The following is a 24,591-nucleotide window of genomic DNA, read 5'->3' as shown; positions in this document are numbered from 1 at the left end:
GTTAGCAGATGGTTACACGGCAGAGGGACATTTCTGCTTTGTGGCACCATCATTCTGAAATGGCCTCCCGAAAGAAGCCCTTTTGGACCCATTATTGCTGGCCTTCTGCCTTGGTAGCTCAGTCAGTAGAGCATGAGACTCTTAATCTCAAGGTCGTGGGTTCAAGATTCCTGCATTGCACGGGGTTGAACTAGATGACCCTTCCAAGTCTACAGTTCTATGATTCTATGTTGTAAAGGCATGGCTCTTCTATAGAGTATAGGTTAATATCTTGGCTGCTTTAAGTGTCATTTAGCAAATCTTAATAAGTTACTTGATTTGTCATAATGTGTTGTTGTTGTTTTTAATTGAGATACGTTTGCCACCTTTGGAGTTGTTGTTTTTTTAAGACAGTGTTTTTTGTTTTTGTTTTTGTTTTTAAAATACCTGTAGAATATACCTCTGCCTCATAAAGCGAGGAGTTGCTCCGTGAGCATAATTCTTTTGTGCTGATATTAAACATGTTGTGCTGCTGTGGAATGGCTATTTTGAATGCCTTTCTCCCTTCCTCTTTATTTCTGCTTCCAGGTAGCCCTGTCAAAAACGACCAGGGCTTTGTAGAGTTCCACGTTGCAGGCCCACTGAGGTACATGTGGTGGTATCACGTCGTGGGGTTAGTTTGGATCAGTGAATTCATCCTTGCCTGTCAACAGATGACTGTAGCAGGAGCCGTTGTGACATATTATTTTACAAGGTGAGGGATTCCGTGGCGGTTTAATCACGAGAGGCTGGTTCTCTAAAACCTCAGAAGTAAACAGGGCATGGGCAGATGGTGTAATGAGAAGATGAAACTCAAAAGCAAAGCCTCCAGTAATGTGCTTGGCTGGTTTTGATCTGTTATAAATGCATTCACTCCAATACAGTCCACTCGCTTATTCACCTAGGACACAGTTTCTGTGTAAACAGCACCTTGGTCAATATTGGATCTGATACGTCTGCAGTGGCTGTTTTGCATGACTGGGGTGTGACTACATCAGAGGCGATCAAAGTTCAATACTGCTGGGTGTGGTGCTTTGTTTGCTGAGGCCTGTAGGCTAAATATGAAAAAATGCTAAGTACAAAAAATATATATATTGTATGTTAGATGAGCAACAGAGAGCACTGACACACACACACACACTCCTGCAGTTGCGCTGTTCTGATCTCTATGACCTATGCAGTGGGTCAGAACAAGTCTCAACTGAGAGAGGGTGCATTTTGTTAAGAATCACCATTCTTCAGATTATTTCATTTAAGTTAGGCAGAAGACTGTCCTCTTCAAGGTTTAAGGGAGTAGTTTCCTGTCTAACGTGAATGAAATTCAGTATAGGAAGTGGGTTTTTTTTAAATTAAATGTGATATTATTTATATTATAAATATAACTCTAAATCAAAAGTTCTCTTACATTTATTAAGGAATGTTTAGGGAAGTTTTTTTTTTTTTAAAACAGAATTTATTAACATTTTCATAATATAACACAAACCCAACCCCACACCTACAAATACAAAAACAACTACAAATACACATAAAGTCAGGATTCTTCTTCTTAATTGTAACCTTACAAAAAAAAAATTCTAGTTCTGAATCTTGACGCTTGACTTCCCCCGCCTTTTCACCTTCGGTTTTAATTCAATATACTATTTCCTTAACAACTTTTCTCTGTAAAAAATTTAACTTTACTTAAAAAAAAGAAAAAAGAAAACATACTTATCTCAATCTTTGCATTATACCTTAAATCGTAACCCTATATTCTTATAGCTAAACTTATTTCTTCTGTCCTTTATCATGCTGCTTTTAACTTAAAATTCAATATCTCCTTACTTATTTAAAATAAACTTATCATTAACAGACTTCACACTCCGACTTCGGATACCATGGCAGACCATTTAGATTATACATTTAATCCTTCAACCCACTCCTCCTCTGTCCATTGTCTTTTCCTGTCTTTCTCCAGCACCAAATCTCCCATTGTCTTCCTCCAAGTGTCCACAGATCCAGGCTGCATCCACAGCAAACCCCGCATCGAGCCTCAAGGCGTTTCTCATCTGCATTCTGGGCTTCTCCGTTCTTTTTGCTTCTTCTTCTTGTAAAAATTCTAATTCCATGTCCCTTGCCCCCGAGCTGCCACCTCGGGGTCTGGATATTGTAAATTTTCCCATTTCCAGTTGTTCTAACCGGATTTGCCCAGCCATCTCAGACCATCTTTCAAACGCCCCTCCCAGCTCTTTGCCAAGGCATGATTCCATTGTATAGAACTTTTGAAAAGCCTCCTCTGTGGAAAGTAGATCTTTTTTGTGAATAATTCCACTCAAGACTTGTAGTTTCCGATCAAGCAGTTCCATCTGCAAAATAGTGAGCTTTTCCTCATCCTTTAAATATGAGTTCGATGCCAATGTGAGCGCGAAGTCCAGCATTTTAAGAGAGAGGGTGAGTGTCAGATTTCAGTTCCTGTCTCTTCCTTCCTTTGTTTCAAATTTTTCCTACGACACACCAAGTCGCCGCCATTTCTCCGAAGCAGGAGTATAAAGACCAAAACTTCAAGCGGAGATATTTTTCCCCCAATTAACCCCCGAAGGGAGATCTCAACAGACTCAGTTTTCAAATTCCAAATACTTTCTATTGATTGTTGTGGCAGCAGTCACTTAAAGAGTTAATTTCTTTCACCAGCCGAAGGGAGGGAGGCGGGCTGCCTTTCTTCTTTCCCCCAGGGCATTCCAGGAAAACAAAGAGTCAATCAATTACTCACAGCTTCTGGGTTCTTATCAGCTCCTTAATGACAGGTAGAACTTAGACGCTCATCACAGGCTTAGCCGCCGCAATTTCATCCGGGTTGGGGCATGTCCCCTGTAGCCCGGCTCCGTCGTCCCTTCACCCCCACTCCCCCTTTACAGGGGGTGCGGGGGAAGGGTTCGGAGCCACAACGGGCACAGCCGGGGAGCCCAGGGAGCGGGACGCTCTTCCCGCTCCCCAACCGGAGCCCCGCTATGCGGCTGCAGGGCTCCTAACCCCCGGAATGAACTGGGTGCTTCGCAGCCGAAGCATCCCACGACCACCCATAATGGCGTCCGCAGCCGGAATGTTTAGGGAAGTTTTTAATCCGTGATATTTTAAATGTATTTTAATATTTGATGGTGGCCGCCCAGAGTGGCTGGGGAGACCCAGCCAGATGGGCGGGGTACAAATAAAAAATTATTATTATTATTATTATTATTATTATTATTATTATTATTATTATTAAAGCACCCAAAGATGGTGATGATTTAAAATCACTTTGCTCGTAGAAGTCAAGGGAATGAACTGAACTATACCAATGCAACATTTCCATTTACAGCAGCTTAAAATGCTGAAAGCACACTAAAACCAATAAACCATTGCTTGCAGATTGAAAGTGTTCCCCTAAATGAGGGTATTGACTCTCCTTCCAGTCTCTTCATGAATTTAGACATCTTCAGGTGTCACCAGAGAGGGCTTTTTCTTTTTTCACTTATGAGAACAGTATGTGTCCACTGTGGCATCTTCCACCGTCTCTGGCTGTCTCTCTCTCTGACAGTCTCTCTCATGTTACGCTCCTCATGCAAGTGGGCCACTCTCAAGTGAATAAAATGGATGAACGTTACATCCTGGGCTCCTGAGGCAACAGGTCCCTCGTGGTGACTTGGCATGGTTTAATTTCAGTCATATACCTTAAGCCCAGGGGTCAGCAAACTTTTTCAGCAGGGGGCCCGTCCACTGTCCCTCAGACCGGACTATATTTTGGGGGGGGGGGGAATGAACGAATTCCTATGCCCCACAAATAACCCAGAGATGCATTTTAAATGAAAGGACACATTCTACTCATGTAAAAACACGCTGATTCTTGGACCGTCCGTGGGCTGGATTTAGAAGGCAATTGGGCCGGATCTGGCCCCCAGGCCTTAGTTTGCCTACCCATGCCTTAAGCTTCTCTCTCTCTCTTGAAATTGGCCATTGTTCGTTCACAGGCCTGTCTGAAAATAACCCAAGTTTTGCATGTTCTTTGCTATTTCTGTCATGGACTTTTTGTGTGTGTTCATCAAGAATACATGCGTAATTCTTAAAGCTATGTTTTTAAGAAATGAATTGCCGTCCTGTCTGAAAGGAGAAGAATGGGCAAAGAGGCAGAGCAGAGGATAAAGACGGCATGAGATGTTTTAAGCACAGGTGAAAACTAGTGTCCGGTTTGTAGGATTCTTACCCAAGCGTACTAGTGGTTTAATTCGAAGTGGATAGGTTTGTCTTTCATCTAAACCAGTGTTTCCCAAACTTGGGTCTCCAGCTATTTTTGGACTACAACTCCCAGCATCCCTAGCTAGCAGGACCAGTGGTCAGGGGTGATGGGCGTTGTGGCCCAACAACAATTGGAGACCCAAGTTTGGGGAAAACTGATCTAAACTGTTGGTTTATTTTAGCCCCATAATATGTGTAGCCTGGCACCCTGATTGTTTTGGTCTAGATAGGTAAGCACACCTATCGGTTCTTTGAATCAATTTCACTCCTGCAATAAGATCATGATAAACCTGGATCTCCTTTAACGGCCTTCATTATAGTAGGAAACAGATGCAACAATCTCAGCTTAATAAATGATGATTTAGGAAACTGATAACAGCTCCTTTTTGCCCTCCCCTCTTCCATATGGGGGCTCCAGTGCTTCTGTTGTGGGTAATCTAAATCACAGTTTCCTGTTATATCTGAATGGGGAAACTGTGGTTTTTTATCTCAGTTTACTAACCAGGCTCTAAAACCCTGATTTCAGATCCTGGTTAGCTTGGTTTGTGTCTTTTGATACTTTTACGAAATTGGTGCCGTCATTTTGTCTGCCGTAGTATATGGAGAAGATTGGATCAGTTCTGTGTGAAATCAAAATCTTCTCAAAGCCAGCAAGGGGCTGCTATGATGTGATATGTAAAAAATTAATTTGAACAAGAAAACACATTGTATCAGTTAACACTGTAATAGGCAAGACACGTTACTAGATAGTTCTGCCTTCTTAATCAAGAATGCCTTTAGTCTCTTTGTTTCTTGGGCTTTATGGATAGAGGTCTTAATAATTGCTGAGACTCACTACAGAACTACCATTGTAGGGTCCTTCACATCACAAGTTGGCCTCTGAGTAACGCTGTTGCCACCTTTTTTTATCTGCTGATGCTGTCTGTTGTCACTCTTTTTGTATTTTTTTTTCTCTACAGAGAAAAACGGAATCTGCCATTCACACCTATTCTGGCGTCTGTCAATCGCTTGATCTGTTACCACCTAGGAACTGTGGCTAAAGGGTCTTTCATTATTACCTTAGTGAAGATTCCACGAATGATACTCATGTATATTCATACCCAAGTCAAAGGAAAAGTAAGGGGAACACTTTGCTATATAAGTGTGGGCCATTGGTGGAACTGACAGATGAAAAGTGTAAATAAAGCATAAGGACAGTCTGGCTGGGTCCCCAAAACCTATCTAGTTCAGCATTTTGCTCCTCAAAGTGACAAGCCAGATATACCCCTGGATTAAAAAGGAGAGTTGCCTTCTCTCCCTTATGAGTAAAACAAGCCTTCTGAAGCATAAGTGGCAAAAAACACCTATTTGGGGTAGTGCAGAAAAGGGGCAAAAACAGAGTCTGGTTTTTTTATTAATATTTAACTAAATTCGCATTTAGAAAATATTTTAAATATATATATGCACATATATGCACATATATCTTTAGAATGTCATTTGGACAATACAGTAGTCAAGATCATTGTTTCCCAAACTTGGGTCTCTGGCTGTTTTTGGACTAAAACTCCCATCTTCCCTATCTAGCAGGAGTAGTGATCAGGGATGATGGGCATTGCAGTCCAAAAATAGCCGGAGACCCGAGTTTGGGAAACACTGGTCCAGATGTTGGCGGAAACTCTTGTGCTACCTTTTTAGACTTCTGTAATGATTTAAAGCTCAGCCTGTTCAAAAAGGGGTTGTCAAAAATAAAGGCTGTGTCACAGTGTGACGTGGCTGGCCATTTTGAATACAAAGGAGGGATCTCAATGTTCTTGTCAACACGGCAGAATTTTCAGGTTGTGGATCTAAAGAAATGAAGCCTGACTTTTGAGAGCTTTTGGTGCTTTCTTCATGACTGAAGTTTACCTTATAACAACTTTATACAGGAAGTCTAGATAATGAGGAGGGTGGGCCCCAAAGCCTTCTCCCGTATGATCTGAGGGTTGATTCAGGCATGACTACCAACCACTTTTTCCACCACACAGTTCTTCCTCTGGAGTGATGGTGTTTCAGCACGAACCAGACTAGACACAGAGAGGGCCATTTCCACAACTGCAGGAATAACTTTTGTCACCACAACTGTGGAAATAGCGGTTAACTGTCTCCGTGTACAGCCTGGGTTACACTTAGGTTTCTTTGCCTGATTCCATCTTCCACATGATTTCTCTCCCTCACGGCGGGGAAAAGAAGAGCTTTTTTTGCATGTTTGACTTGGTCTTATGTGACCACCAATTACAGGAGCCATTTTATTAAAGCTGGGCTCTGAACCCTTTGTACAGAGGAAGCATAAATTGAGACTTGTATATGAAACTACTTACTATTTAGATACTAACCCATGCCCTAGCACTTAATGCAATTTAATGTTTTCGCTGATTATTATTTCCTTTTTGTTGTTGCTGTTCTCCCCATCTTAGGAAAATGCCTGCGCTAGATGTATGTTGAAAGCCTGCATTTGCTGCCTTTGGTGTTTAGAAAAGTGCCTGACTTACCTAAATCAGGTAAGAATTTATATTTCCCTGGCATTCCTTTTCAAAGGCTGGAAAGCTTAACTTCAACCTTCTTGCAACCGGCTCTAAACTGAAAGATGCTTAATGTTTGGATGCAGTTACGGACTTCAGGAATAGAGCCTTTGCCGAAATTAAAGTGTGTTGTAGTCTCTCAGAGGTTCCTTGGCTGTAAAGAAGAACAAGTCTACTGTTTTGGGGGAAGAAACCATCATGACGCTGTTGCATATGAGCTAAAGCACATTTTGTGCAACGGTTAAATATGGGTCTATCACAGTGTGTACGCCATGCAATAAGAGTGAAAATCTTAAAACACCAGGCATTTTAGAAAGTGAGCATTTGTAGATGGCCCTCATCTGCAGGACATCCACAATGAATTGCAGTGGACAAACTATATCATACACAAGTTTCCTTTGATGGAAACATGGAGGTGGATGGGTGTTTAATGGACAGTTTAATGGTGAACCTGGCATGTTGCGTCCTGTTCTATGTGCAGGAAGGGCCAGATATAACCCCCCTCCCCAATTTATCTAGATTATCATTTTGGTCTGTTCATCAGATCTTACACAAACCTTCACTGTTGTGTGTGTGTGTGTGTGTGTGTGTGTGTGTATAAATTTTGTACCCCGCCCATCTGGCTGGGTTTCTCCAGCCACTCTAGGTGGCTTCCAACAGAATATTAAATGCTATAATATATTAAACATTAAAAGCTTCCCTAAACAGGGCTGCCTTCAGATGTCTTCTAAAAGTCTGGTATTATTTATTTATTTTTTGACATCTGATGGGAGGGCATTTCACAGGGTGGGCACCACCACCGAGAAGGCCCTCTGCCTGGTTCCCTGTAACTTTGCTTCTCGTAGCGAGGGAACCGCCAGAAGGCCCTCGGTACTGGACCTCAGTGTCCGGGCAGTACGATGGGGGTGGAGATGCTGCTTCAGGTATACTGGACCAAGGCCATTTAGGGCTTTAAAGGTCAGCACCCACACTTTGAATTGTGCTTGGAAACGTACTGGGAGCCAATGTAGGTCTTTCAAGACCGGTGTTATGTGGTCTCAGCGGCCGCTCCCAGTCACCAGTCTAGCTGCCGCATTCTGGATTAGTTGTAGTTTCCGGGTCACCTTCAAAGGTAGCCCCACATAGAGCGCATTGCAGTAATCCAAGCGAGAGATAACTAGAGCATGCACCACTCTGGCGAGACAGTCTGCGGGCAGGTAGGGTCTCAGCCTGTGTACCAGATGGAGCTGATAAACAGCTGCCCTGGACACAGAATTAACCTGCGCCTCCATGGACATCTGTGAGTCCAAAATGACTCCCAGGCTGCGCACCTGGTCCTTCAGGGGCACAGTTACCCCATTCAGGACCAGGGAGTCCCCCACACCCGCCCGCCTCCTGTCCCCCCAAAACAGTACTTCTGCCTTGTCAGGATTCAACCTCAATCTTTGCTACGACATTGCCTAAGTGAAGAGTTGTATCCGTCAAAAACTCACGTTAATGTCTATGAAGGTCTTAGATGTCGGGGAGTTTGAGTGGAAGAGAACCTAACCAGTGGCATTCTGCCTCTCTTTTCCCAGAATGCATATACAGCCACAGCTATCAACAGCACTAACTTCTGCACCTCAGCAAAGGATGCCTTTGTGATACTAGTGGAGAACGCTCTGCGAGTGGCTGCCATAAACACAGTGGGAGACTTCATGCTCTTTCTAGGAAAGGTAGGGCTGTGCGAAAAATGGAAGTTCTCCTCAAACAGTCTCTTTTTCTTGCACACTGCACAGAGGGTAACACTGGTAATTGCTTGTAAGCAGAGTTCTAATTTCCCTCTTGCCTTTTTGCCTATTCAAGGTGGTTAACAACAAACAACAGTGAAACAAATAATCACTAATCAAACAATAAAAATCAAGAAAGAGAAACAGCATGCAGTTGCTCAGTCAAGTCCAAAGTGGGGGGAAGAAATTCTGATAATTCTGACCGGGGTGTGGGGTGTGGGGTGGATACTTCACCTGAGACTACATCCTTTTGCAGAATCATGGCATTCACCCAACCCAGCTAGTGTTCTTATGCTTTCTTGGAAGATAAACCAAAGGATGAGCCAGTCTGATCATTTCAATGGATGTAGCTAGGAGGAACTGGCCAGGATGAATGACTATAGGAATGCAGACATATCCATGTTGAAGAGTAAAAAGGAGCTTTTATTTTTCTAAATATTTGAAAGCTTATGATTTGGCCCTTGACTCCAGTACGTCTCTTTCTGAAGTCCCAGATGGTTCAGTTTTGATCTTAACTTTTGCTACTAGGTAACCCATGAACAAACCATATTTTTTCCCCCATTTCAAAGCACGTTTTCTTTGACTGCAGTGCTCTTTGCACCAGTCTTCAAATACAAATATGTCTACTGCCACCTCATGGCATTAGGGTCCTACTTATGAATTCCTTCCCTTCTGCTCTTTGTGCATTAATTCATACTGCAGCCAACCGAACTTCCAAGCGGAGACTTTGTAATCCCCCAAATAAACAAATCAATAAGTCGCGGTAGGAGTGAGCGCATAATTAGATATAATGGCCTTAGGGGGACTGGAGTGCACAGTGAGGTTTGCTTAGAATGGATTTGACATGTACCATGAAGGTCTCCCTTGAGGCAGGGAGAACACGTTTTTCAGATGGCTGAAAATAAAAGAACGATGGGAAATGCCGACATTAGCTCTGCAGAACACTCTCCGTTAATGTCAGTGAACCACCGCTGCCTAAACCAGACAAGCTCTGCTTTCCAACTTAAGCAAAGGTACTGATTGAAGTAAGATGCAATGATCCATTTGTGCACATAGTTATCATTAAAAAAGCAAGATTCGTACCTGGAAATGCACCGAAAATCGATTTTTATGATACTAACATGTATTTCTTGGGAAAATGTATCTGAAAGAAACTTTGAAATGGTTTCCATTACTTTTCAAAAAGCGTGTACTAAAGATTCTTAGGGAGAAGGAGCACTTTCCTTTTACAAGTGAGAAAAGAGATTGGAGGAATCTAATGATTCGGAGAGCAGCGTAGTCGTCATCTTGAGATATTTGCCACACATGCGTACCCCCCCTTTTTTTTTACCCAAATGATCACAGTATGCTTTCTTGCTGCTGTTCTCTAGAATAGGTCTGGCTTAAGAAACAACTTCAGCTACCCCAAAGTGTGTGTATTTGTGAAATGTTTTGAAATTAAATAATGAATCTCCACGTTTGTTTCATATACATTTTATGACATGCGTGTGCAGTATCTCACCACCCATTCTAGAAAGGCAAAGGACCACAATTGCCTATGCAGGGGGCTTTCTGTATCTCCCTCTGTTCTCCAGATCTGGTTTAAGTGGAGGCTTGGCAGCACCGAGAAGCTTGTGATATTCCTCGCCAACTGTGTTTGCTCTCTGTCTGCTCTTCAGGTTCTAATAGTGTGCTGCACAGGCCTGGCAGGGATCATGCTGCTGAACTACCAACGAGACTACACAGTGTGGGTGCTGCCGCTCATCATTGTCTGCCTGTTTGCATTCTTGGTCGCTCACTGCTTCCTATCCATTTATGAAATGGTCGTGGATGTCCTCTTCTTATGTTTTGCCATTGACACCAAGTATAATGATGGCAGCCCTGGGAAGGAGTTCTACATGGATAAAGTTCTTATGGTAAGTTCTGTAGAATGTTGTGTGCTTCTAAATACAAGGAATCGTGCAGTGAAAAGAGCTTAAGAGTAGTGCTAGGAGGAACTCTGTTCCGGTTTGCTTGATCAATTGGCTTGGGTTTTTTTTTTTTGTGAGCCACTGTATTTTCTTAGCATGTAAATCTAGCATGTGGGAAGGTGCTTGAAAGTTCGGTTCTTGTTTTCTGTTATGGCAATCCAGCAAGGTAGGTGAAATCCTAATGGCAACAGTCCAGTAAGATAAAGATATACAGTATATACAGGGGAGAGAGCCATGTACTCAACCAGTTGCTTCTTTGAGGGTTCTGTGCTGTAGCTGCTTGCTCTGCTGAAGAAGCAAGCACTAGGGAATCTTGCTGGACCCTTGACCATATTTTGCAGGGAAACAATATACCATGGTTTTCTGCTTTAGATATTGTGGTAAACTGTTGTTTGACACAAACCAGAACACAACTAATGGAAAACTAGTGCTCAGAGTGTCAAGTTAGGAGCAGGGACAAAGTGGTTTATATCATCACTCGGCTATGAAGTTCCCTGGGGAGCCTCAGGCCAGTCACATCACAGGATTGTTGTGAGAATGACATGGAGATGGACAACCTTGCACGTGACCCTGAGTTCATTGGAGGAAGAGTGGATAGTAATGCAATAAACAAACAACAACAATCATTAAAAAGCAGAGAGCATGAGGAGAGGCGGAGGGAGGGTGCACAACAAGTACCAGATTTATTCCTGCAGCACCAAAGTGTGGTTTGACATTACTTGCGAACCAAGTCAGCATCTTGTAATATTTACAAGAGCATGGGCAATAATGTCCCAGGGCAACCAGAGGAGGAGGATACCCAACAAGCATATCAGGAGTGCACCTCTTGCCCAAGCAACCCAGCTGGCACTGTGAAGAGGTCACAGAAACAATAGGACAGTGGGTGGTAGTTCTGTGGTCTGGCTGACAGGGACTAGTTTTCCCAATCTGGAAACCCAGGTCTCATAACACAGGGGAAGAGAACCGAGTAGCTGTCATACCTCCTGGCAGCTCTTTAAAAGCATGGAAGACAAATTGAGGGAGGAAAATTCTCTCCACCATCTTCTCCAGTGTTCCAAAGACTGTCTGTGACAGTAGTCTTCAACCATTTCAGATCCAACCCAAACATGCATTTGGGGGAACCATTTCTTAAATATTTTATCATCTGCTTACATGGGTAAAGGTAAAAGAGCCCTGGATGGTTAAGTCCAGTCAAAGGCGACTATGGGGTGTGGCACTCCTCTCGCTTTCAGGCCGAGGGAGCCAGCATTTGTCCACAGACAGCTTTCCGGGTCATGTGGCCAGCATGACTAAACCGCTTCTGGTGCAACAGGACACTGTGACGGAAGGCAGAGTGCACGGAAACACCGTTTACCTATTTATCTACTTACACTGGAGTGCTTTCGAACTGCTAGGTTGGCAGTAGTGCTGCTGTTGTGACCCATCTTAGATGAGGCTCAGTATTGGGCCCCAACCGAAGAACGATTTTCTATGATCATGAGTCATGATGGAGGACCTTTTCCTTGCCGTCTTTCAGGAATTTGTGGAGAACAGCAGAAGAGCAATGAAGGAAGCTGGCAGGGGAGGTGGAGCCGAAGGCAGGGAGCTCAAACCAATGGTAGGTCCTCTGGAAGAAGTGGCTGCTCTCTTCCAAGAGTTTCACGTGTACTTCCTATCCCTTTCTGTTTTCACTGACTATGCTTCTTCAGGAGAAGTCTTTGTCGTTTGTGTCACTCAGGATGTTCTGCTTTTTTTGTTTGTGAGCTTGCCTATCACCTGGATGGCAGAGTTTTTGTCACAGCTGAGACCATCTCCCATAAAAGTAAGCTGAAAGGAACTGTATCTTCATGCTTCTACTGTGTTTCTGTAACCCCAGAGCGCAACCGAATTCTCTCAGTAGTGATGTTACTGGTACTCAAAATTACCTTTGGGCTGTATACGTAGAGGGGGGAAAAACAGTCAATATGAAACATATATAACTATGTGCCCATGTATCCTTTTTTGTGGTAGGGTTTCAAAACTTAGTCCATGGTTTTAACTTGACATTTTCTATCCTTTTGTTGGAAAATATGATATTACACTGAGTTGCTCCACTCCACTTTGCTGCCTCTGGGTACCTGATATATCTGGTTGATAAGTTTTGAGGTGATTCTGGAGTGATTCTAGTTTGTTCAATTCCCTGTTTATTTCCAGCCACATAAGCCAATTCACTTCAGCCTGATTTTGACACTTAAAACACTCATTTGTTAAGTTTCCATGCATTACTCCATCACCAAGGAAGTTGATACAGTTACTCCTTTCAACCTGCTAAAGTAACATTTCTCCTAATTCTTCTCTCTTTGTCATTGTTCTTTCTGCTTTTCAACATTGTGCCCGGTGGAGAAATGTGGATTTGGGCTCCCTCACTTCAAACACGTCCTCATTCCATTTTAACATGCAGTAACTTTTTGATAAGTCATGAAATTCTTGGAGATAAGAGAAAGCCAGGAAACAGTATGAAGAAATTATATATTTCATGTACTCCATATTGATAGGGATACTGAAGCAACATGTCCTGTCCCTCCACCGCAATATATTTGTGGCTGGTTCATACTATATGTTGGGGCAGTTTTTTGCAGCCAGATACTGTACATTGACTTGGCAAGAGTAACATATACAAAATGAGCTCATACCTCTCAGAATTAGATGTTGTGACCCTTATAATCTCCCTTGGAAAACTGAGAACTCTTAACCCAGGTTTCTCCAACCTAAAGTCCCCATATGTTGCTGAACTACCGTATTTTCCGGCATATAAGACGACAGGGCATATAAGACGACCCCCAACTTTTCCAGTTAAAATATAGAGTTTGAGATATACTCGACCACAGATTCTCCACCTGGCGTATAAGACGACCCCCAACTTTTGAGAAGATTTTCCTGGATTAAAAAGTAGTCTTATACGCCAGAATATACAGTACAACCTCCATCATGTCCACCAGCATGGCTGATGGCCAGGGATAATGGGATTTGTAGTCCATTCATACCTGGGGACCCAACATTGAGAAAAGCTGTATTAACTGATTCCTTTTCACTGGTACTCGGTTGGCAGTGCTCTTCTCTTTTTCAAATGCACAGGTTGGCATGATTTGACATGGGGCAGGGGCCTGGGGATTTCATTAAGGGTCCCCCCCTCCCCATAATTTGATCACTCCTTTTCACTCAAAACAGGTCTAATGTTTGGCTGCGAGTTAACAAAAAATGAGTTGATACAAATGCATACAAATGTAAACTAGCTCGTAAGATTAGTTGACACAATCAATGTAAATGACAGCTATCACAAACAGTTTCTAAGTCTGACATGAGAGTTAAGTGAGGAGAAGATCCTTTACTTTGCTTTTCAATGGTCTTAACCATGCATTGGACTTCAGCGGTTCTAAAAAGGAAAGACTAGTTGCTGGCTAACTAAGCATACAACATAATTAATGTAATAATGGCTAAAAGTGTGCCCATGTGCTGTTGCCCATGTGACTAATTTGTCTGAGGATATGAACTAGCCAGAAGACAATATGGTAGGGTGACCATGAAATAGCACTTAAAACAGAAGGCCACACCAATGCATGTTTATGAAGTTGTGAGAGCCTCTCAGAACACTAGAACTCAATAAAACGGATCGGCAGTACGTCCACACCAAACACAAGGAGATACAGTGGTACCCCATTCCGGATCATGCTACGTAACACCGGCGTGCTTAACACGAATGCCCCACCCCAAAGAAAAAACCTGGAAGTAGTGCGATTTGAGCGCTTCTGCACATGCGCAAAGTGTGCAGAAGCGTTCTGCACATCCGGGGGTCGCGCACGCATTGCACACGCTCCGGAAACGCTTCTGGGTTGCGGGCATTCTTAACTCGAACGTGCGCAACCCGGGGTGTGCGCAGCCCGGGGTATGACTGTATTGCTTCATAGACAAAACAAAATCGAAAATTCTTTCTAGTAGCACCTTAGAGACCAACTGAGTTAGTTGCTGGTATGAGCTTTCGTGTGCTCATACCAGCAACTAACTCAGTTGGTCTCTAAGGTGCTACTAGAAAGAATTTTCGATTTTGTTTTGACTATGGCAGACCAACACGGCTACCCACCTGTAACTTGCTTCATAGAGCACAATTAACACATTGACGTAGCTGCTTTATTAAACATGAGCATAGATGCCTCCTGGAAGTCATTAGATAAATTCATGAACGTTCGGTTTCTCGGAGGCTACTAGCAATGAATGATAACTCAGAATGAGACCTAAGTGTGCAGAGGCTGTAGACTTCTAATAACTGCATGCCAGATGTTTGGGGGCAGGCAATAGGGGGTGCTCTGCTTTTGAGCTTTCTGGGAGCTTCTGCATGATCAAGGCTGGAAACAGAATATTTGACTAGATAGATATTTGATCTGATTCAGCAAGGAAGTTCTAATATTCCTTTCGCATGTTTGCTCAGGGACCTGCCAATCCTCTTGGTAGCCCTGATTGCTACAGTTTGAAGCTGAAGCTAAAAATTAACAAATTTTTTTTTTTTTGGAACATAATGCTAAACAACAAATAACTCTGCACAACCCTCAGGCTTGCATGCTCCTCCTTTCTCTCTCTCTTCTCTTGGCATAGCTGTGTGAAGATCAGAAGCACTTACTTCCTGATACATCCAAACCCAAACCGCTTAGAGTTAGTTCAAACAAGCCAAGATCAAAATGTGTTTTATGATCTTGACTTGTTCACCAAAAAAAGAAAAAGAAAAAAAATAAATGAGTGGAGAGGCCTCTAGGTCTAATCAGCAGGTCCACAGACTCTTTTGATCAGGCCCAGTCTTGCTCCCTCCACTGCTCTCGCCAGTTTCCTCTTCTCCACCCATCTCTTCCTCTGCTTTCCCCCATCCTAGCCGCAACCCTGCTGTTTCTGCTGCTGTGAAAAGAGGGAGAGGGAAGCAGCATGCAGATAAACTCGGAGGCCCAACCATGACCCATGGTGATCAGGGCAATGTAGCATCCGTCCAAAAAAAGCTGTAGCTACCACATCTAGAACTGTGCTGTCAGAAGCTGGGCTATTAACAGACGTAATACTTATTATAGCTGTTGGTACATGCATACAGTGGTTCTCATGCAAATGGCAAAAAGCATAAGCCACACTGAAGCAGATTCTCTGTCATCAGAATTAGACCCAGTGCTTTATTTCTGGGGGTACGCAGCGGGCACACTTACCCCTAAACATTTTGCGTTGCCCCAACTGACGGACCGACATGCCAGCTGTCTCCGCAGTAGCAGCGCGGACTGGAGCTCCGTCATTCTCCCTGCCGGTGCCTGGGGAGGGGAGTTTGGGGCAGCTGCGGTGAAGGCTCTGGCACTGCTCCTCCTCCTCTTGCCAGGCTAGAGCCAGCCGGCGAGCGCTCGCCCCTCCTTGCTCAAGCTCACCCCACTGCTGCTGGGTCCTCTCAGCGCCACCGCCTTGAGTCCCTCGTCTGGGGGTTGGGGGGGAGGAGAGGGGGAGCAGCCAAAATAAGAGTACCCCTAAACATTATTATTTTTTAGGAAAAACACCCTGATTAGATCTACATATATTTTGTAGCTATTTTATTTATTTAACTTAACCATTTATAAGGTGAGGGGCACGGGTGGCACTGTGGTCTAAACCAGTGAGCCTAGGGCTTGCCAGTCAGAAGGTTGGCGGTTCGAATCCCCGTGGCGGGGTGAGCTCCTGTTGTTCAGTCCCAGCTCCTGCCCACCTAGCAGTTCGAAAGCACATCAAAGTGCAAGTACTGCTCCGGTGGGAAGGTAAACGGCGTTTCCGTGTGCTGCTCTGGTTCACCAGAAGCGGCTTAGTCATGCTAGTCACATGACCCAGAAGCCATCTGCAGACAAACGCCAGCTCCCTCGGCCTATAGAGCGAGATGAGCGCCGCAACCCCAGAGTTGTCCGCAACTGGACCTAACGGTCAGGGGTACCTTTACTTATTTATAAGGCACCTTTTCACAACCAGACCAGTGGATTTTCCATTGCACTTGGCTAGTTGTTGTTTTTTACTTCCACATTTTATTTATATTTGTCGTTGACACGTGAAGGCAGATTCCCCGTTGATCTTACTTAGGCAGCTGAATAAAGTTATACAGTGGTACCTCAGGTTAAGAACTTAATTCGTTCCAGAGGTCCGTTCTTAACCTGAAATGGTTCTTGACCTGAGGCGTGCTTTTGCTAATGGGGCCTCCTGCTGCCGCTGCACTGCTGGTGCACGGTTTTCGTTCTTATCCTGGGGCAACCACTTCCTGGTTAGCAGAGTGGTAGCAGGAGCAACCACTTCCTGGTTAGCAGAGTTTGTAACCCGAAGCCTCTATAACCCGAGGTACCACAGTAAATACAATCAGGAAAGACTGAATGTAGCTGAACATTTACCAAGTTATGACTTACCACAGAATGCATGTTGATGACTGTGGCGGTTCGCTCAACAGGTCCCCCACACGTTTAATGGTCCGTTGATACCTGTGCTCACCACTTTGTTAATTAACCGCTGCCACCAACCTGTCTGTCTGGTATTTACTTCACTCAGTTCAGTCAAGGAGAATATTGGAACAAAACTATTTTATTTGAAGTTTAGTACATAAGCATGTGGTTTCTGAATAAACAGTTCTTTCTTGGTTGTGTTCTTGTTAATAACAGTGCCCAACACTTTCTCCTGCCCTTGTTCCTACTCCTTCCCTTGCCACCCTCCTTCCAGCCTCTCCATACCCACAACAAGCCCCCAGACAAAGACCAAGACCAATACCCTCACAAAAGACAAGCCCCAAAAGCCCCCCACTTCCTTCCCCCGGGAGGGATTTATATAGCTCACATAACTCCGCCCCCTAAAGGTTCTTACTGGTTATTCCTTTTAACTCCTTCTATGCCATTCCTAAGTTTGGGTGATCGCCACAAGTATTTTTATTTATTTTTTTACATACAAACAGAATATAACTTTAATTTTAAAACCAGCCATTCAGCTTTATACAAACAGCCCTCTTCTAAAGTATATCCAAAACTGAACTCAAACAAAAAAGCAAAAAGCAGAAAGCTGAGGAAGCAGGGAAGTGTTCGAATTGTTTCCGTCACATGACCGTGTGGTTCCATGTCATGTCGTGGACAGGGTGTGAGCTTTGGATCAGGATCACAACCAGCTCTGTCAAGAAGCTTAGCTGGGTGCCTTTGGGGACCACTTGCACTCTCTCAGCCTAACTTGCCGCATGGGGTTGTGAGGATAAAATGGGATCAACAACATATAAGCCAACCTCAGCTCACCAAACGAAGAGCCACATACAAATCTGAAATAGGCTTTAGTAAATTCTCAGCTGATAGACAAGCAAAATGCTTTCCAGAGCCTTCTGAGATTGCGAGAGCCTGTTGCATTTGAAACATGAAGTAGTTTGTTTTGTTTGGGTCCACTTTGTTCATTTAGTAGAGAAACTGATCTAATTATTCAACCAAAGGAGGCACCTAAACATCTTTCCAAAATGCTAGGGTGATGAGCTTTTTAAATTTTATAATTCTAAAGGTGTTTTGTTTATTTTGTAGGCTGTGTTGACTGAATTTTGATTCCTGAAGAGCTTTTCGGTGTCCCCAATTCGTGGCTCACCAAGTTTGTTAAAATGAGTTGTTGTTTTTAATTTTGAGCAGGATTCAGAGAACTGGTTCTGCGCACTCAAGGGCTCTGCAGTCTTCTGCTTCCTGAAAAGCAGCTCCACCATGCTTTGTGACAAACCGTTTTTGAAATTCTGAGGTGGTGTTGTTTTTAAACACCACCAGATGTGAAAAGTAGCGGTTTGGATCCTGGCCTTTGCTGTGGCTTCGAAAAAGAAGCATATATGAACAATATCATTTCTAAAAAGTGTGTGTGTGTTCCTTTAATGGAATTTTATTTTGAAACAGAGTTTAAAAAAAAAACAACCAAACTCAACTCTACGCATGCATAACACAGCAAGGTTACTAAAGGAATTAAGAAACTCACTGAATACAATACTTACTATATTGTGCTTTGGGAGAACTAGCTCACTAACAATATTATTGTTAATTTAATTGGTTTACCATCCTTCATCTGAAGATCACAGCGTGTTTCACAACATAAAAAATACAAAGAACACAAAATGCATAACGAAAACAAACCAATAAACCCCCCTCCCACAAACACCATGGAGTGTTTATATATAAGTTATATATGACATGTATATCAGCATAAGATGGGCATTTGTACTTTATTGAAATTTGATTAGAAGTTTGAAGAAAACGAACAGAAACCATGGTACCATAATATCTCTTTAAAAACCAAGATTCCTCGTTGATTAAGTTTGTACATATGTCTCCCAAATTTTATTCAGCCACTGGCATTTAGATGATAGTTTGGATACTTTAGATTGCATGCTATATGAAACTTTGTTGCTGTATGTATCTGATTGCTTAAGAAGGTATATGCAGGAATCCATAGTCATTAGGTTCAAAATGATGAGGAAGCATAGCTTTGGGAGTTATCTGCAGTAGACTGATCTGGAGAGAATTCTGGTAGTAATCAGCAACCATTTCCCCCAAACTCCTGCATTGTTGGACATTCTCACCCTAGATGAAAGTATGAGCCAGTCTGACTGTATCCCTTAGAATAAAACCATAGTTTCAATGCAGGTGCCTGGTCAGCAGGAAGGGGCAGCAGAGTTTACTTGACTTTCCATCACCAGTGTCACTGCAGTTTGCTGGGAGGGAGAGGGAAGCAGTGAGGTTCAGCATGGTGCAAATGCACTGGCAGAGCCAATCCAGTGCCCCCTGCTGGTGTTTGCACTGCGCCCCTGCCTTGCCCCTCTTCCTCCCGCGAAGTCATAGCAACACCAAAAGCAGAAAGCCAGGTATGTGCCATCACCTCTCGCCACTGCTGGAATATTCTGCCTGCTGAGAATTTTTTCAAATTTTTTTTTAGCAATCGACTGAGAATTTTGTGCAGTATTATGCTTCCTTTACGTTAGTGCCAATTGCTAAAGTTTCAAAAGAGCTCCGCACAGGCATTTCCCTATCTTTTTATTTTTAAAGCAGGCTTTTCAGAATTAATGTTGCACTTTTTAATATCAGAATACTAGGGGAAATCAGACAAGCATTATTAAATTAAATGCCTGATAATTACACAGCACACTATAGATTAACGGTAAAGGGGCCCCTGACCATTAGGTCCAGTCGCAGACGACTCTGGGGTTGCTGCGCTCATCTTGCTTTACTGGCCGAGGGAGCCTGCATACAGCTTCTGGGTCATGTGGCCAGCATGACTAAGCTGCTTCTGGCGAACCAGAGCAGCGCATGCAAACACCGTTTACCTTCCTGCCAAAGCGATACCTATTTATCTACTTGCACTTTGACGTGCTTTCGAACTGCTAGGTTGGCAGGAGCAGGGACCGAGCAACGGGAGCTAACCCCGTCACGGGGAGTCGAACTGCCGACCTTCTGATCGGCAAGCCCTAGGTTCTGTGGTTTAATCCACAGCGCCACCCGCGTCCCTCTATGCTATAGATTACCAACACAATTAATTAATGAAGCATCATAGAATTTCCTAACAACCGCCATATATCGAGCCTTCTGTATGCACATCTTATTGAGGATATTCTTGCAAAAACCAACATTTCTCTCTCCCCCCCCCAAATTCTTTAGTAAATTTATGCACTACATTAAATTTGCCTGCTTGAATTTCAGATGCAGATAACTTTTCAAAATTACTGTGCTGGTTATGACGGTGCTTTTCTGCCTGTAAACATCAGTGTCTTTTAACCATTTCCTAACTTCATTTATGACTTATTTATATTTTCCAGGCCTCTGGAGCAAGTTCATCTTGAAGCTGGTCAGCCATTATGGAAACCATCAACATTCCAAAACAATATCTATCTTATCTTATCTTATCTATCTCTCTATATATATCTATATAAATATATATATATATTATTTAAAAAGCAGCCAAAATCAGAGAAAAGGAACAGGGATTTAATACTTTTTTAATGATTATTTTTGTGAAACATGTACTCTTTTCATACGGGTGGCTTTTACAAGCAACTTTTATCATTGTTCCATTTCAAATTCTAAACCATTGTGGTTTGTGGCAGTGCTATGATTGTAATCCGATTGAGATATTTCACAAGTTGGAGAAGGATTCCATAATATTTTAAAAGAATCGTGTAAGATTGTCGATTTGGAATAACGTAAGTGGGTCAAGTAATTTTCCCTCGTGGTTATTTTAATGAGCATAAATCTTTAAAACTCAATGGATAATGACTGTTCTGGAGGGGGAAATCCTTCATAGATTTTTTTTATTAAAAAAAAAACGAACTGGGATGAATAATACATTAATCATGTTGGATTTTGCTTGCTTTTTCGCAATGGGATGCTAATAGGATCCAGTAAGTTCAACTTAATCCAGTTTTTTTTTCCTCATTAACACATTAGACAATTTATATCTAACACATTTTTTAAAAAAAACCTAACCAACTCCTCAGGTATTTAGATATTGAGACAGCCCCTGAATCTGTGAAGGACAAACTAAAGGCATATGAGGGAGGATGAGTTTTATATTATGCAATTTTTGTCCTGTTTCACCTTATCATTTCCCCTTGAGTTCAGTATCGTCCTTTTCACATCATTGTTCCTTTGAACTACGCAAACTCTTTAAATAAGCAGTTGGACTGCAGGCTTCAAAAGCTCGGCTTCAAATATATACATTACTGTACATCCATGACTACATGGAGAGAGACCATACACAACTATACACAAAAAGAAAAATTAAGTACTGTAAGTCATTTAAGTTTCTCTTTACGGTTGAAACCATTTCTTGGTCTTGGTTTTCATTGTACGTTTGGTTATTAGTGGAGTACAGTGGGGAAGAAATCTCTTGCGGGTGGTGTGGGGAATAATGTCACTGCCTTAGTATCTAAAGCAGTTCTTGAGGCGGCCTCTGTGCATTCATGCTTATGGTACCTTGAGTGCCACATGAATACTTCAGAAACTTCCAGACAGCAATATTTTTGTCCTTTTCTACCTTTCCCACACTCCGAGGAGGAAGCTTTGTAATGAAAGGATCGAGCTGCTATCTCGGTTATTGGAGTGGTGAGACAGATGTTGTGGTGGCAGAGGCCGTATGCTTGAGCACGCCAAATGCCTACTGTATATAGGGAGTGGGGTATTTGAAGCATGGCATTGGCTTGCGGAAAGATGGAGATGGTGATGCTCCCCACCTCCAAAAACTGCTTCAGCCCATAGTCCCCCCCCCCGCCCCGTTCAAAATCTTGGTCCTCACCCAGAGAAAAGGAGATGAGAGACAAAAAATGCTAAGAGAGAAGGGTTCAGTGGCCTTTGTTCTCCACCCATATTGCACTTTAAATCGCCTCCGATCTTTCCAGTTCCTAGGAAGTTGGTATAGTCCCTATACTTGGACGTAGTTCTGCTGTTCGTGTCTGGCTGTCCCTTGCTATAGTGAAAACACATGGGAATATCTCTTGGGATTCTTCATTGAAAGAGTTAAGGACGTTCAGTTTACAGTACAGCCATTTTATGCCTGTATATCAGCAGCGGGAAACTGCTAGGCCACCTGAATTTGACCTGCAAGGCCATTTTGGTCAAACTGCATCTACCTGTCACTCACTTGACGGCTTAAGTGTTAAGATCCCTTAGAGTGCTATCGGTTCTCCTATATGGGGTCTCGGCACTCGGCACCATAGCACTAACATTAACTGGAAATCTTGGCTGCTGCCTTTTGCTGTCAAAGAGTGGGCAGCGGCTTATCTCTGATCTTAGCGCTGTGGTGCCGCACCACTAAGACGGGAAATGAGAGAACTGCTGCCTGCTCTCTGAAACTAAAAGGCAACATTTCCGCCCATCCCTGAGAGCCTAACTTTCAAAGGCTTGATCCAGTGCCTGGAAATTCCTTCAAAGGTTAAAATCTTATGCTACACCAGCTCTTAAAGTAACTGGGATTTCTGAGAGAGAGAGAGAGAGAGAGCCCTATCTAGGTAGACAGGCTTCCCATTAGTTTAACAGTGCAAGGTTCTCGTAGGAAAGAATTGAGAGTGCTCTCTGCATTCCTTATATGGCTTTCGCATACAGCAGGTCAGGTAGCAAGACTGCTTTTGAACTATACCATTTTAAATAGCAAGGGGTACAAGTGGACGCTCGGGTTGCAAACACGATCCGTGCAGGAGGCATGTTCGCAACCCGCAGCGTCTGTAACCCACAGCGCTGCGTCATGTGCACGTGCGGGTTGCGATTTGGCGCTTCTGCACATGCACAAAGCGTGATTCAGCACTTCTGCACATGAGCGTGCGCCGAAACCAACCCGTTCTGGTACTTCTGGGTTTGGCGTGAGTTCGGCACGGAGCGCAACCCGAAAACGCGTAACCCGCAGCGAACGCAACCCAAGGTATGACTGTATTTGTGTTTGTGTGTGTAGGTCACATGTTTGAACAAACCCAGTCACCATATGTAGAAGACTAGCATGTCAGGCTGGGCTAGAACCCTTCTCCCTGACATCTCGCCCTGTAGTCTGAAGTCGAACAGGAACAATTGTAGGCACCTCACCTGCTGTTTGTGTAGGCCAGAGAGTGGGACCTTTACAGATAGACATTGCTTTCCAGAAGCTTCCAAAGTTTGACAGGGCTCAATCCCCATTAAGGCAAATGCACAGAGGCCTCCTGAAGAACTTCATTACGAGTTAAGTAGCTTTCATTTATCCAGTAATAAGAACTTGACCATTTTTATATGTGTTAAATTCCTTTCTTCATTCCTGAGACTTTAAACTACATAATGAATGCTAATATTCCATTGTTTGGCTTATTGTAATAGTAAATGCTTACAGTGTAATTGCAGAGAATAATTTCATGATCTGTTTATGCGATATATTCCGTTTTGTTACAATTTTTTTAAAAGAACTATTTTTGTTAATGTAAAGTTAAATATTTCAGAGCAGAATTTTTAAACTTTATTGCACTAAATGCAAATGTGGAGAGAGAGAGAAGTTATGCCTCAATGGATGGATCACTCCTTAAGAGAATCTTTTTCTTTCTTTCTTTTTTGGAAAAAGAGAGCTATTGTTCTAGATAAGCTTAGCTAAACGGGTGCAGACACCCAGTAGAGTTGAATGGCCACCAATTTTTTTATTATTATAAACGGCTGTTTTGATTCTGTGCTTCCTTTCAAAGGATCAGACCTTTTAAAATTGCTGCTGAAGGAAACATAGCATTCTGTAATTAATCGGTGGTCTTTGCTGTGTAACTAAACGCTTCAGTTTCATTTTTATAAATCATCTGACATCTTAAAAACTTTTCAGACTACTTGCAATAAATTTCAGGACAAGTTTTAAAAAATGGGGGTGGGGGCAATAATCTTTTCTCGGTCGGTCACAGAAACCAATCATGGAAGTACATTTTAAGACTAGAAAACGAGATTAGCCTCTGTTCCTGCTAACACTATAACCCAACGTGCTTAACTTTTCCAACATAATTATTGCCATGAAATCATCATTAGGTGTTTTGACATGAATCAACATTGAGTGCATGTGTGTTAGCAGGAACCCAGGCGTTAGTCTAGGCTTAAACTAGAGCACTGCTTTAAGTCTCTTTTAATGTATATATTACATGTTACTGTAAGGATATTTAGGAGGAGAATTAAGAGGAGCCTTAATTTGTAGGAGGAAAGTGCCATTGGCTCCACCGTGGCACTGAGTTTTGTACACCGTTTGCTTCAGTCACTGGGAGTATGGCAACAACAGTGGGAAGAAAACCTGGGCTCAGTAAGTTGAAAACCACAGAAGCTGGATCCCAAAGCAAGGAAAATGGGTCACTTATATGCAGCTCCTCCGAGGTTAACTGCCGTTAACCTGTTACAGAAAGGATCACTCGAGACGGGAGGCTTGGATTTGGCTCACCTTGGACATCATCCGAACACCTGCGTTGCCAGGTTCCACCAGCTTGTGTTCCCTGCTTGTCGGAAGCCCTGGGAAAAGACAGATGCTTTTCCGGAGTTTGAACTTGCAACTAGAATTGTAATCAGAAACAAAAATTTTGTATTTTTGTATACCTTGATTGTGCAGCATTTTTATATACAGGTCCTGTTTTACAAATAAATT

At 42.9% G+C, this 24,591-nt stretch overlaps 1 protein-coding gene across 2 annotated transcripts in view; it reads left to right on the top strand.

Annotated features, from left to right (window-relative positions):
- SLC44A1 (solute carrier family 44 member 1) overlaps positions 1-20,787 on the top strand; it is a 79,680-nt gene extending 58,893 nt beyond the window's left edge. The window contains exons 10-16 of one of the 2 annotated variants that reach the window (XM_033173914.1): positions 568-733; positions 5,223-5,379; positions 6,696-6,779; positions 8,357-8,494; positions 10,207-10,443; positions 12,014-12,094; positions 20,294-20,787. In XM_033173914.1, the coding sequence (XP_033029805.1) occupies positions 568-733; positions 5,223-5,379; positions 6,696-6,779; positions 8,357-8,494; positions 10,207-10,443; positions 12,014-12,094; positions 20,294-20,317 (887 nt within the window). In that variant the 3' untranslated portion in view covers positions 20,318-20,787. Of the gene's footprint in view, positions 1-567; positions 734-5,222; positions 5,380-6,695; positions 6,780-8,356; positions 8,495-10,206; positions 10,444-12,013; positions 12,404-20,293 lie in introns of those variants that run through there. The other variant, XM_033173913.1, reaches the window with a different exon arrangement.
- The last annotated feature ends 3,804 nt before the right edge of the window (positions 20,788-24,591 follow it).

The sequence above is a fragment of the Lacerta agilis genome, chromosome 16 (assembly GCF_009819535.1).
Source record: "Lacerta agilis isolate rLacAgi1 chromosome 16, rLacAgi1.pri, whole genome shotgun sequence".
NCBI classification, from domain to species: domain Eukaryota; kingdom Metazoa; phylum Chordata; class Lepidosauria; order Squamata; family Lacertidae; genus Lacerta; species Lacerta agilis.
Note: the sequence above shows the minus strand (reverse complement) of the source record. Positions and strands in the feature narration are given on the sequence as shown.